Below are 13567 nucleotides of genomic sequence, written 5' to 3' on the forward strand. Positions count from 1 at the left end.
GCTGGGTGTTTCTTTTGTTATAGGGACGAGGTAGGATTTAACACCTCTGTGCCCCTTCCTTTCTCCCTCATTAAACTGTTTTGTCCCCCCCTGCTGCTATTATGATGGCACAGTCTAACTTCAGATCTGCACATTGGTTTTTCTCTAAGGAACATTGGCTTTTCATATTTTACAGGGGCAAACCCAAGTGCAGTCCTTTCAAAGTGGTTACTCCAATATTGGCTTGGCTGTATTTGTAATCAGGTGTTCATGCATTTTTTGTGCACCTGGTTTCTCACTCTCTTCCTGGTTGCATGATTATGCTAAATCTACGAACCATCCATTTCCTCTAATTAAGTTTACGTTGTTCCTCACACTACTGGTATACCAATATGACATTATCTTCAGAGACTATTGGATTGCAACCAACAGTGACTTTCTGCTATCTATGACACAGTGGCAAAGAGCCTTTCAACTGTCACTGTTGGACTCATTCTGGCTATTGGCAGTTACGATAATGTGACTTGAAGTTTCCAGATCAATAATATGTGCAAGAAAGTACTGCATGCCACACAGAATAAGGATATTGCAAGTCACTGAGGAGTTCCATGACCGCATAGCGAAATAAGGCCAAAGCTGAGTTCCTTTATTACCTTATGGACCTCTGAGGTGACTTTCAATATCCTCATCATGTATAGTAGCGGGTACTTTCTCCTGTATAATACATGATCACATAATTATCTGTCCCACAAACCACTTAAATACTTAGTGCGTAGTTCTTTCGTATGAAAGAGACAGCATGTTTGCAAACATGAAGAATAAAAATTAAATCTCTAGTGCAAAATTAAACATATCAAAAAAGCTGTTAGATATTTGTTGCAAAAAGATGTTCCAATCGGTTTAAAACAAGTCAAAAAAAGTAACAGTGGCTCGGAATGTGTGTAAACATGCAGAAAGATTCCACGTTTTTTATAATTACCCAAGAAGTGCAAAAAATAAATATGTTGCCATATATATCTACATTCTGCTTGTTGCTATACAGCTAGGAAAAAGAGCAGAAGCAAGAAAAGCAACGTTTTATTTTCATTATTTAAACAGCTGCTTTACTTGTAAACTGTGACCTGTCCCTCAGCTGCTGGCTCTAGAAGCCAGAATTGTGGCATCAGAAGTCAACAATAATAGGTTATTACAGTTCTGATGCATTTCTTTATAATAGGCGACTGGGTGCATCACAGGACGCCAATTCTAAAGAAATTAGGCTTCTAAACAGGGAATGCAGAATGGCATGTATTATAAAGTAATTAGAGAAGGGTTTTATTGAGGGATTGCAGAATCCCATGTATTATATTAATATTTGTTTTAACTAATGACACTATGCCAAATGTTTCTTTTACAGAGATTGTGCTTTTGCAAGACATCTCATAGTCTTCGAATAATACATTGAATAGAAGTAGGCCGAAGCCAAATGACTTGCCCCACAGTTTCACATCAGCTTTTTCAGTTAAATAAAACAGTTAGAAACAAATGATCACAAAGATGTAGAAGCATAAAGAAATACAACAAAACACGTATGGACTCAATACTTCTACAATCATTTATTTTTCAAAGTACAAAATCTGTCTGTGAAAAAGGTAACAAAATGACAATGAACTTTACAAACTGTCTTTTATAATTATCTCAGTTCTACACGACTGTGTGATATAATCATTTTTCAAGTTACATTATATGAAAGGCAAGATTCAAAACATAAATTCTCAACAAAGGAAATATTTTCAGAAATCAAAAATGTTTCAGCAAAAAATGGTTATGCATAAAACATATGTTATGTCCATGTAAAGTTATGAAAATAATTTGACACATAAATAATGCAACTATTAGATAGTAGGTTCGAGGTTGACAGAACACTGTACCTAAAATATAACACTACAGATTAAGTCTAAAACAAACAATTTATAGAAAATACCTGAAATATTTGGTGTTTGACTGCACTTTTACACTTGTGGAATATACTCAGTTTTCAGCTTTGTTAAACCAAATATCCATATACGGATACAGTCAAAATCATATTCTTTTAATACATACTAAAATTAGTGTTTGTTTGAGGAAATGAAAACGTGCTAAGAATACATTCAACTGAGTCTATATTTTGGCAATGTGTACAGTTTTCCTTTTTTCATTCAAATATTTTTGTTATTTTCTATTCTTGATGGTAGAGAAAACCAAATATAATGTATAAAATAGCATAACATAAGCCAGATAACATAAAGGCTCAGCACCTGGGTATGGGACACGACCACACACAAGTCAAATAATCTGCTTTGCACTCAGGACCCCCCAGAGTGAAAGCTGATGCATACAAGGACCATCTGAGTCCCGCTACAAAAGTAATCTCAACTATAACCTGTGAGAGGCCAAATAGACAATGATATCAATCAACCAAGGCTGTGCATTCCTCAGACAAACCAACAATCCCCCATAGCAAAGATTATGTTTTCAAGTATATGTCAGTGATCCATGCTGCGTGTCCATCGTATCATACTAGGGTCCACAACATCTCTTCAGGGTTGTGCAACGTCTCTCTTGCCCAGCGCCAAACCCAAACTTATCAAGGTTCTCTATGCCCTCGTAGATCCCTCGTCATCTAGAATATTCAAGAGGCTATCTTCGGACAAAGGTATATTGTTATCTTCAGCACTCTTCAGAGTGTCTCAAAGATTCCTTACCAGAAGGGCCAGAGGACAGAGCATTGCTACAACGTGTGGTAAAAATGACCAATCAAGCCGGCACACTGTAGACAACCTGGGTCAGCACCTCAGCGGAGACTCTACATTTTCTTAGGTTCTAAATAAATTCTATGTAAATGTTTTATTTGGATTGAGGAAGGGTTGAGCTGAGATAGCTGCCTCGCCATACAGTTTTCTTAAATCCTTCAGATCTATCCACAGGCACAAATAAAGACCACTTTATAATACTTTAAGGGGCAAATGAGATCTACATTCAGCAGCTTAAGTACTGTTAAGTATCCATGACCACCTGACATAGGTGTGACATGCACAGATAGATGCCTACCTCTCACTTACAAAACACAAGAATTGGCAAAATCAATAAGTCTTGTTATTGGCTTTGCCAATGCTTGTTTTCGTTTTGTCATGATTTATGGCAAAAAAACTTTAATTTAGAGGCTCAGGTAGGAGCAAAACGCATTCCAAGATAGTCACTGTGCCTATGTACACACTTGGATGGGTGGCTGTCTTGAAATTGTTGCAAACCCGTTGAAACAAGGCTGTTCATCCCTGTACAAATGACAGTGTGCTATCAGAGCAAGTAAAAGTTGGCAAGTAAGCGTTGGGAGGGGAGCAAGGCTTTTTAAAAACAAATAATAATAATCTGGTAAAGAGGGAGGAGGAAGAGCAATAAAGAAACAGAGAGAGGAAATAGTACCCCATGCACTGTAAAGGTAGGTCCTGATGTGAGCAGTGGAAGGATACAGGTCAATCAATCAAAACACAAAGAGAAACAAAATGCTGTTTGGGCGGGACAACCACGGGAATATGGAAGAATTTGACTGAATTAGGAGCAGGGAATTGTGATAGACAAAAAAGCAATTGAATCATGAGCAAGGTACGGACTTAAAGTCCGTTGTAAGTATAAATCAGATCAAAAATGTCTTCAAAATACAGCTAAATCGGTCTGTAGATGAGACATATAAAATTAGGCAGTTTCCGAGCCATGCACTAACTGATATATGTTATGTTTGCAGAAGAGAGGTCAGAAAAAACATGGCATATTTGTTTACCTGCTTATCTGTCTTTCTGTAATTATTGTGCTTTCCCATGAAGGAGCACACTAGTATTGGTGCAATTCTATCCTTTACTTGCCCACAGGGTCCAGGTCAGAATATGCCCCTTTGCAAACTTGGACAGTGGGTCCCACACTGCACTGTCAATGTCCTTTGCAAGGACTCTTCCTGCCATGCACAGTCTGTAAAAAAACACATCTGTTCACCTTATGCTACATGAGGTTTCCTGAAACTACCTAGGCCTTCTGCCAAATAGATCATGAAGGGTTAGTGGAGGGAGAAGAGGAAATTACTAAATGCGCACCATTCATCATGTGTGCTCAGAGCCACCACCAGTGTACATGCTTCTGTGATACAGGTCATGCTTAAGACAAAAGGGAGCCCTCACTCGCTTGGTGCAACGTCCTCATATAAAAAAGGGAATGACCTCTGTTAAATGTGAAGCTGTTTGAAGGTATAAGATGTGATATTACAATGAGTTGCTGTGGATATTGCAAAATGTCAGCATACAGTATTTTGAATAAAACTTCCATTCATACAATAGCTAAAGAGGAAAATGTACTGCACTGATCTATCAGAATGCAACAGATGTTTTTATATTTTATGCTTGAGAATGCTCCATTAACAGTGATGTGAACGGTTGGTGGCGAGCTAATGTTATCTTAAATAACGAGGAAATGGTAAAAATTGAAAGTGCAACATATTGCAGAATGTGCGATGTGTCGTTTTGAGGTTGGCAATAGATGTGAGAGTAACAAATTGTAATTGGACCAGATGACTTAACATACAGTAAATTACATCAGAGATTTTCAAAATACTGACTTCTTCCAATTTACTGAAGGGATCCAATAGCAAGGTACTATCTTTTAGATGTGGAATATAATCATAAACACACATCTTCAAATGAAATGAAAGCCTTCTCACCATACCTATCCCGGGATCCTTGTTATCTAAAACTTTTGACTAGGAAAATCTTACAAGATGTTTAGCCTTTTTAATGGCTAATTCATCTCAATGTTGAAGTCTTTCTAGTTGAGAAATGCTGATTTATCTTAAAGAAATTTAAAAACACTATAAAGTGTCTCTACAAATACGTCTAAAAAACTGGAATGATACTTGAAACATATGAAAGAAATCACTTAAAAGGACAAGCACTTAGTATAAAATATATACACGCTATTTGTCAAGGAAGAGAAGTTCCTGATGGGTTTTGGACATCTGACGGGCTTATGTCGTACCCAAGCTTCTTCAGGTCTTTCGTCACCACGTTAAAAGATATGGTCACTGAACCTTGAGATCGCACCCTTGTAACTAAGGAGGAGAAAACAGAAACAATTATCAATTAATATTTTTAGTATTTTAAAACTATTACTTTCACAGTGTATAGATGATAAGTAGCATATGCAACTTCAGCCCATTTGAGACATTTTTGACAGTCGAAGGGTCTACTTTCCACCTCTTAATCAATTAAGGCCCAATTCACAAATCCAAGTGTAGAAATTCTAATTCTATAAGAGTGTTCTTGCACTTATGTTACATTACATTTATATCTTGGGATCCATAAACATTTGTAGGATCAGTCCTATAAACTGTAGGAGTTAAGGAGTACCAGTACTGACCAATATTTCCTCAAGCATTTAACCATTCAAATTCAAATCTAAATGAGACATTTGCACAGAATGTTTGAGGCTATTCATTAAATCTGAAAATATTTTTCCCTGTACAGAAATCAAATACCTCCCACCATTTGAAAAAGGGATGTGCCTGCTCACTGCTTCTATTACATTTAAAAACGTCCTATAACCATCATTTGGAGTACTATTAGGTATATGTGAGAAATGGGGTTGGTGATTGACTGGGGTGTAAGCACTGGTCAAACAAAAACTACAATCCTTGTCAGAGTAAGGCATAAGCCAACCTTAAATTAACCAGTGCTCAACCCTCTGGTAGCTTGGCACAGAGCAGTCAGGCTTAACTTAGAGGCAACTTGTAAAGTATTTGTGCAAGAGTTCAAACAGTAATAAAGTGAACAAGCATTGGCATAGCCAATAGGTCTCGCTTTTGGGACCTTATAAGTATTTAGTTATGCAGCACAATATCCTTGGTGCAACAACATCAAGTGTTGCATGGCTTATAAGGTCCCACAAGCGAGACCTATTGGCTATGCCAATGCTTGTTTCCATGGTTAGCACTCAGCCGCGGCCCGTGCAGGTAAGAGCAGTAGGGCGTTGGGGCCGGGTGGGGGGAGATTTCGCTAAATGACGATGAGGGTAAATGAATTAATAGTTACATTTTCCCTAGTGGTCGTCTGTCTATTCCCCCCGCAACCCGGCCCCACCACTCTTACCTGCACGGGCCACGGCTGCTAGCACTCATGTATGGCCTCTCTCCGTCCTCCACAGTACAAGGCTGTCTCACCGAGCACCCGACACGGCGCCAACAGGGCGGCTAGGGCGCCTCGGCGCACCTGACCGGACTGGAAGCGCGTCGGAGCCTCCATATGAGGGACGTAGGAAGCGCTATCAAAAAGCTACAATACAACACCGTACTACAGTAACCGCACGGACAACAGGCACGGACGACACCTTCCTAAGTGTAATCTACGTTACCGACCTTGCAAGCATGGGCGGCTGAGCAGCACGCCCGGCACGGGACCCGTGCTAGAACAAGCAGGTCACAAACTGATCGCTGTAGTCGATGCCCAACTGCTGGACCTTAGACACAATTACTCGAGGGGTCCACCAACACACACGTATATAAGACGTATACCGACACGGAAATGCACAAACGCAGAGCTGCATTATGTGCACAGCAACTAAACAGTTCTCCCTGGCACGGACAGGTCTCGTACAGAGTCTATACCCAGGGCCCGCCGACCCTCGCCTGCTCCCCGGGGCTGCCCTCGCAGGACCTCAAACTGATACCAGTACACAGAAGTACAACCAGTGGTAAACTCCTTAGAGAGCACAGCCGCATCCATTTATGGAAACCGTGCTGCTAAGCCAAGTGGCAAGGAACGGGTTAATTTGCCTATGCAAATAATTTAAACATGCCTCTGCAAACTACACTGGCGAGGTCTGTGTTGTAGCGGTTTTCTAGGCACGTGGGCATCTACTTTTGGTGTTAACCCTGCTTGTTTCTGGGCAGTGTTTTGTATTAACACGTTAGCTACAGGCAATGAAACAGCAGCCAGGCTCGGAGTGGTGGGATACAAACACGACTGCTGATCACTGCCCCTGGCACACAACAGCAACGTCCCAACCCCTGCCTCCACTGACAGCTTCCAGGAAAGCCCATGCAAATAAGGTGTGCAATATATGCAAAAACACCCCGCGTGACATTAGCACAACTTCCCCCGTTTAACCTGGGAGGCTTTCACCAGTCCATAGCATGAAGCACCCTGCACGGGATGCATGTCCCTACAGTTCGCATTCCTGCTAGTTTCGGGCCAGCAGGAGAAGCGTTCACCTGAGTCAGCATTCAGACCCGCTGCTGCTGTCTAGTGATTAAATCATCACTTTTCAGCATTTGCCATAACATCTCGGAGCCTAGAAGAAACTAGCGCATGAGAACTGCACCCGGAGAGGTTCTCAGGTTCAGCGTGCAGACAAACATGCCGGCACAGGCCTGGGAGACGGATCCGTAGTGTATAAAGCTTATCACATCACTGGGCAGAGTAATGTTTCACCCTCTGAGAGCAGGCAGGCCCTGAATCACAGTGCACAGCTCACTCTGCGGCGGCAGAGTGTATACTCCAGGCAAACACCAAGCATGCAGTGCAAATACGTGCTCGGAAGGCTCTATTTCTGCCCCGGTTCATCTGTAGGGCCAGGTCCCACCCACTACCCTACCATAATCTCCCTAGTTCGACATGCTGGGGTACAACGGCTCACCTCCCACAGCTCAGGGCAGGGAAAGACTCAAAGAGAAACCGGAGGAAAATTCAAACATTCTCACTATGGCCCTGCTTCAACCTTCTCTCCAGCAACTCACAGCGCGAATCTTTTCAGAAACACTGGCTAACAATATAATGCAGTTTGCTTTCTACGTTTTTGTGTTTGGAATAGCATTGGTGCCACGTCAAACAATATGTGTAAACTTTAAATAAAAAACAAACACACAAACTTGGGAATTCAGTTTGCGTCAACCGTTTCCTCCTCTTAAGTCAGTAAGAGTGGAAATGGACACACGCATGCGCAAATCTCACCAAAATCACCGTTTGATCATGCCTTCACCATGAAGTATGAGACAGTCCATGTTAAAGTGCGGTCTCAGCTGGATACAGTTCTGTGCAGTTAATTTAAACGCATTGTGAATATTTTTGTAGTGTTCTTAGATTGGTCTAGCAATCTTCCTAGGGTTTACATTTCAGAAATGCACACACTGATTCCCAAATGTGCAGTTCAGTTGTAGCACTCAGGTTTGATCTCCATAATTGCGACGGTGCCCGCAAACCAGAAGGAAAGATCGAAAAAGTACTGCAAGTACTGCTGCCGCGGAGAGCTTCAAAGTTGTGGGGGATATAAAGCTACAACAAGCATCGCGGCACCGGCGCTTTACTTTTAACATTAAAAGTAAAGCTCGGGTGCCGCGATTATAGTAAAAGTAAAGAAATAGATGTTTTTTTTCTATTTCTTTACTTTTGCTATAATGGCGGCACCCGCGCTTTACTTTTAATGTTCAAAGTAAAGCACGGGTGCCGCCATTAGATGGCGGCCGGCTGCGCGCGTGCACGCGCACGTGAACGCAAGCGCTAGGCCGGCCAGTGGCACTTTGAAAACTCACCCACTAAATGTCTCGCAGAGCAGCGCATGCATGCTGACTCAGCAAGACCTAAAAACACACAAAAAGGATTCCACACCACGTTAGAAAAATAGAACATTCTTTAGGAAATAAAATAGGACCACAATGACAAACATCCAATCAGTAGAACTTGAGATATTCCATTGTAAAGGTTTTAGTGAAAATGACACCAAAAAGCACAAAACACCAATTGTGGATATCTGGTCACACAGGATCGGGACCAAGTCACAAAATCAGGCTGAGTTCGAGGGAGCGTAGGGCGGCTACAGGGACCCAGTTAACCCGCTGAACAAAGTACCTTAAATCCTGGTTTGTCGAAGTGTTGTGAGGATCCTCATCAAAATTGTGTCGCGCTTGTATTCCAAGATTCACTGAGGATGCAATGCGAGGGTCTGCATCATGGTCGAGTCCGACATTGAGGATGCGGCACACAGTCGGGCGATGAGTCGGGTCCTAAGAGCTGCGAAAAAGAGGAAAGTGTTGTGGTGGAGGCTGCTGTCGACGAGGGATGCAAGCACTTGCACCAAGGAAGTGTCATGCAGAGGCGGTTCCGAAGGCGTTGAGGGCTGCGGAGGCGATGCAGACATTTGGGACAGGTCTAATCCATGCAGCAGCAGGATGTGCCGGTTCTGCTTGGGGTTGTGCCGCACAGCAGAGGAGATGCGTTGGATCCACAGGGGCTGGCAAGCACCTTAGGACCACTTTCCAGGGTCCAGGACTGGAGTGGCACTACTTGGCATGGTAGACTCTCAGATGGCAGAGTACAGGTGGAAAATTGTGGAAGCCTGTTGTGTCCCTATGTTTCAGATCAGGAGGCCCACTAACAAGCCCTTCGAAACACTCCGAGTTCTGGGTTCAAGAAATGCAGGTCCAGTCCTTCTTACTCGGGCAAAAGGGCAGCACAGAAGGGAAAACGTTCCTTCAGGTCAAGAGTCCAGCAGAGTGACAGTCCTTTTAGCATAACAGTAGTCCTTCCTGGCAGAGTGTCCACAGGTCCAGAAGTGTACTGAAGAGTTGGTGTCTGAGGTCCAGCATTTATACCCTGTTGTGCCTTTGAAGTGGGGAGAAGCTTCTAGAGGCATTCCTTTGAAGTGCACAGGTGCCCTGCATTCCTGGCTCCAGACTAACCACAGGGGGTATGCAGCCCTTTGTGTGAAGACAGGGCACAGCCCATTCAAGTGTAAGTGGGGCTGGACTAAGTTCCTTCCTTTCATCCTGCCATTGATGACCCATCCAGTCACACCTAAGCTCTCAATTGTGTGATGCTGTGTAGGAGGAATACACTAAGCCCAACTGCTAACTACACCCAGTTGTGTGAACCAGAGACAGCCTGCAGGCACCAAATGGTTAATGCAAGAAACTGCTGACTTTCTAAAAGTGTCATTTTCAGAACAGTAATTTAAAATCAGACTTTCTCATAAGTAAAGATTTTCCATTACGATTCCAGAGACACCAAACATGAACTGGTTACCTGTTCCCATTTGGAAATTACTTATAAGATGTAATAAGTTAACTCCAACGTTATCCTACAGGAGAAGTAGGCCTTGCAATAGTGAAAAACAAATTTAAGAGTTTTTCCCTACCAGGACATTTACATTTTAAAAGTACATGTCCTACTTTTTAAATAGATTGCACCCTACCGTCAGGGCTATCCAGGGCCTACTGGGGTGTATTATATGTATTGAAAAAGATGGTTTGTGGCTGGGAAAGTGTATTTTACCAGGTTGAAATGGCAGTTTATAAATGCACACACACAGGCTGCAATGACAGGCCTGAGACCTGTTTAAAGTGCTACTTAAGTGCGTGGCACAATCAGTGCGGCAGACTCACTAGTAGCATTTAATTTACAGGCAGTGGGCACAGGTACCGCCACTTTCTTAGGGACTTATAAGTAAATTAAATAGACCAATTGGGTATCAGACAATCTAACATGTTTTATGGAGAGAGCACTTTAGCATTGGTTAGCAGTGGTAAAGGGCACAGAGTCCCAAGGCCCAAAAAAACGAATCCAGCAAAAACAAAATAGGAGAAATGAAGGCAAAACTTTTGGGGGTGACCCTGCAGAAAGGGCCAAGTCCAACTGGGGTGAGCCCGCCTTCAACAGTCAACCGTCAAGGTCAGGGAACACTGGAACCCCTGACCCCTGCATTAGGGCTGCAATCACTGCCATCACCTTTGCGAACATCCGAGGGCCGCTGGTAAAGCCAAAGGGGAGCACAGTAAATTGAAAGCGCTTGTGACCCACCATAAACTACAGGTAACACCTGTGGGCCGGAAGGACAGGTATATGGAAATATTCGTCCTCCAAGGCCAGCGCTTCCCTCTATGTCTATGTGGGGATACTTGTAGAGCGCACTGCTACTCCAAGGAGTGTCCTGGCACTAAAGCATCTAGTCTCCAATGCAGACAAGATCAGAGCCAAAGTGAGCATTTTTAATTTCTCCTTTTTCAGGAAGAAGTTCAGAGGGTGCAGGTCTAGAATAGGACTGAGGCCCCCACCCTTCTTTGGCACTAAAAAGTAGCGGGAATAACAGCCACAACTTAATTCTAATGATGGTGCTCTCTTGATAGCTCCTTTGGCCAGTAGACCCTGCACGTCCTGTACAGGGAGAGGTGGTCCTCTGTCAGATGATCTGAGGATGGTGGCATGGGCAACTGGTTTTCTGTGAAAGAAAAGACGTAACCACGCTGAACAATATGGAGGACCCATTTGCACGAGGTTATGGACTGCCATTACGGCAGGTGGTGTTTGATCCAGGCGCGGCTGGTGACATTGTAAAGTGGTGCAGCGTGAAAAAAAGCTCAGGATGAGGGCCCTATGGCAAGCGAGCGTAGCTGGCGAGCTTGACCGTTATAAGTGGGCTTGGCTGGAGGTTCGCCCTCTTGAGAACATTTTGAAAAAAGAGTGGGCAAATGGAGCATTTTCAAGCAAATTCGAGAAAGCAAGAAGGTGAATAAGGAAAGTGCAATTATCACATCAATAAAGAGATTTCATATGATAATGGTGTAGGTATAGCCTGAGGCCTGAGTTAATTACTGGCGCCCTCGCCACATTCTCAAATTTACATCACAATGCAAGCTACCCTACTAGTACAGTGGAATAGAAAGTTCATATGGAGCCACAATTTCAATGTTGGAGGACATCCATTACACATTTGTGCCTAAAACAACAGCCAATGTAATGCTGCATAATGAAACCACCTAAGGATGGTACACAAGCACAGCAGCAGACTGAAATTAGCTGTATTGTTTTTAAACAGCATTTTAATATACTTTTGAGTAGCGCTCACGTTGCAGTTTTGTGATGCTTTAAATATAACCCCAAACCAGCCTTCAAAATGCACAACTTTTCAACCTCGGAAGGTTGAGTGGGCTTAGTGCAGGCTGGAAGCTGCCTGTTACCTATATACCTATATACCTGAGCGTGAGTGATTAACTCACTGTGATATCTTATTAGGAAATATGGTGACTGAAAATAGCGTTATCTGCTGGGTCGATGTTTTGAGTGAAACCGAAATCAGGAAACTGTCCCGGGTGAAACCTGGCTCTTCGCTGCAGCAGTCAAATCTTACAAGCTGAGCATGAATCTGGTGTGCTCTGTTCCATATCGACCACTAGCGACCTATAAACAACCTTTAAACCGAAGTACTGCTGAGGGCCCTTAACTACATAGAAAAGAAAACTGCCTCGGCGTCTCATTAAGTATGGTAAATGTAAAAACTGGAGTGTGAACATTGTCATCAATTTATTTTAAAGGTTGTCCACATTGTTTACATCATTGTCACAAAATCCTGATTTTAATCCCAATCTGTTTAAAAAGGCAACACCATTTCCATTTGGACTACGTATACAGAGGCATGCACTCTTACACTTTTTAGGATTGTAACATTTTATTGAGATTTTTGTTTACAACTTTCTTCGCCTACATCCTCCGGCCGGCGAAGTTATAGGGAAACGAGGGGGGGGAGGGGGGATATCGAAAGAGGGGAGGGACAGGGGGAAATAAAGGGGGTGGGGGAAAGGTGTTAAGTACATAATCAGCAACATCAATGAACAATAAAGGGGGAACTGTCCATGCTCATCTTACGTTTTTATGAGTGAGACGTTGCACTTCTCATGTATCCGGATCGTTCGTATGGGCAGTGGACATAGTCCGCAGTACTCGCAAATATATTGGGCCTGTGAGTTTGCGGTATACGTCAGAGAGGTATTTTATACATGGTCCCCAGGTCTTCTCGAACTTGGGTATATTATGGCTTATAACTGCTGTCAGCTTTTCCACACCTAATACACACAGAGTTTGTGTAGCCAATCTGCGTGCGTTGGGATAGTATTGGTGTCCCATTTTGATAGCAGGACCTGCTTTGCTGCGCATAGTGCCAGGGTGATGGCCTTCCCTGTATTAGTGTGCAGTGGGTAGGTTTGTATATTGGGCAGGCCCAATATGATATAACTAGGGAAGCAGGGTATTTCTGTATTGAACATCTTGTCAATGTCCGCTAGGACCTCCTTCCAGTATCGGTGGAGTTTGGAGCAATGCCATAGCAGGTGAGAGAGTGTTCCTGAGTGGGTGCAGTGACGCCAGCATGCGTCATCCTTTCTTCCTGCCATTGAGTAGGCGTGCTGTGGTGTAGTACCAATAGTACATTAACTTTAAAAGTGTTTCCCTACCTGAAGCGCTTGTGGCTGACGTGCGCGTGCGGTGCTCTATTACTTTTTAGAACTGACTACAGAAATACTTAACTTAGCAAGAATCTACAAAAGGGTCCTAGGGGAACTAGTTTAAGGACTAAAGCACCTTCAATCCCCAAAAGACACCGAAATACACTCACAGAAGGTCTTAAGTCCAAATATAAAGAACAAAACGCCGCATAATGCTACATATACCGTGCACATCTCTTCAGATAATTAGTACATCACTGAGTAAGGAGATTAAGAGTCCATCAGCCCACCCTTGTTGGCGGAGCTTCGTCATTTGAGACTCTA

At 43.0% G+C, this 13567-nt stretch overlaps 1 protein-coding gene across 1 annotated transcript in view; it reads right to left on the reverse strand.

The window, feature by feature from the left end:
* Positions 1-1555: 1555 nt before the first annotated feature.
* The window catches only part of B9D1 (B9 domain containing 1), a 493702-nt gene continuing 481690 nt past the window's right edge, over positions 1556-13567 (reverse strand). Inside the window, exon 7 of the mRNA XM_085629000.1 lies at positions 1556-5089. Coding sequence (XP_085485126.1) covers positions 4962-5089 — 128 coding nt within the window. The 3' untranslated portion in view covers positions 1556-4961. The remainder of the gene's footprint in view (positions 5090-13567) is intronic.

The sequence above is a fragment of the Triturus cristatus genome, chromosome 10 (genome assembly GCF_964204655.1).
Source record: "Triturus cristatus chromosome 10, aTriCri1.1, whole genome shotgun sequence".
NCBI classification, from domain to species: domain Eukaryota; kingdom Metazoa; phylum Chordata; class Amphibia; order Caudata; family Salamandridae; genus Triturus; species Triturus cristatus.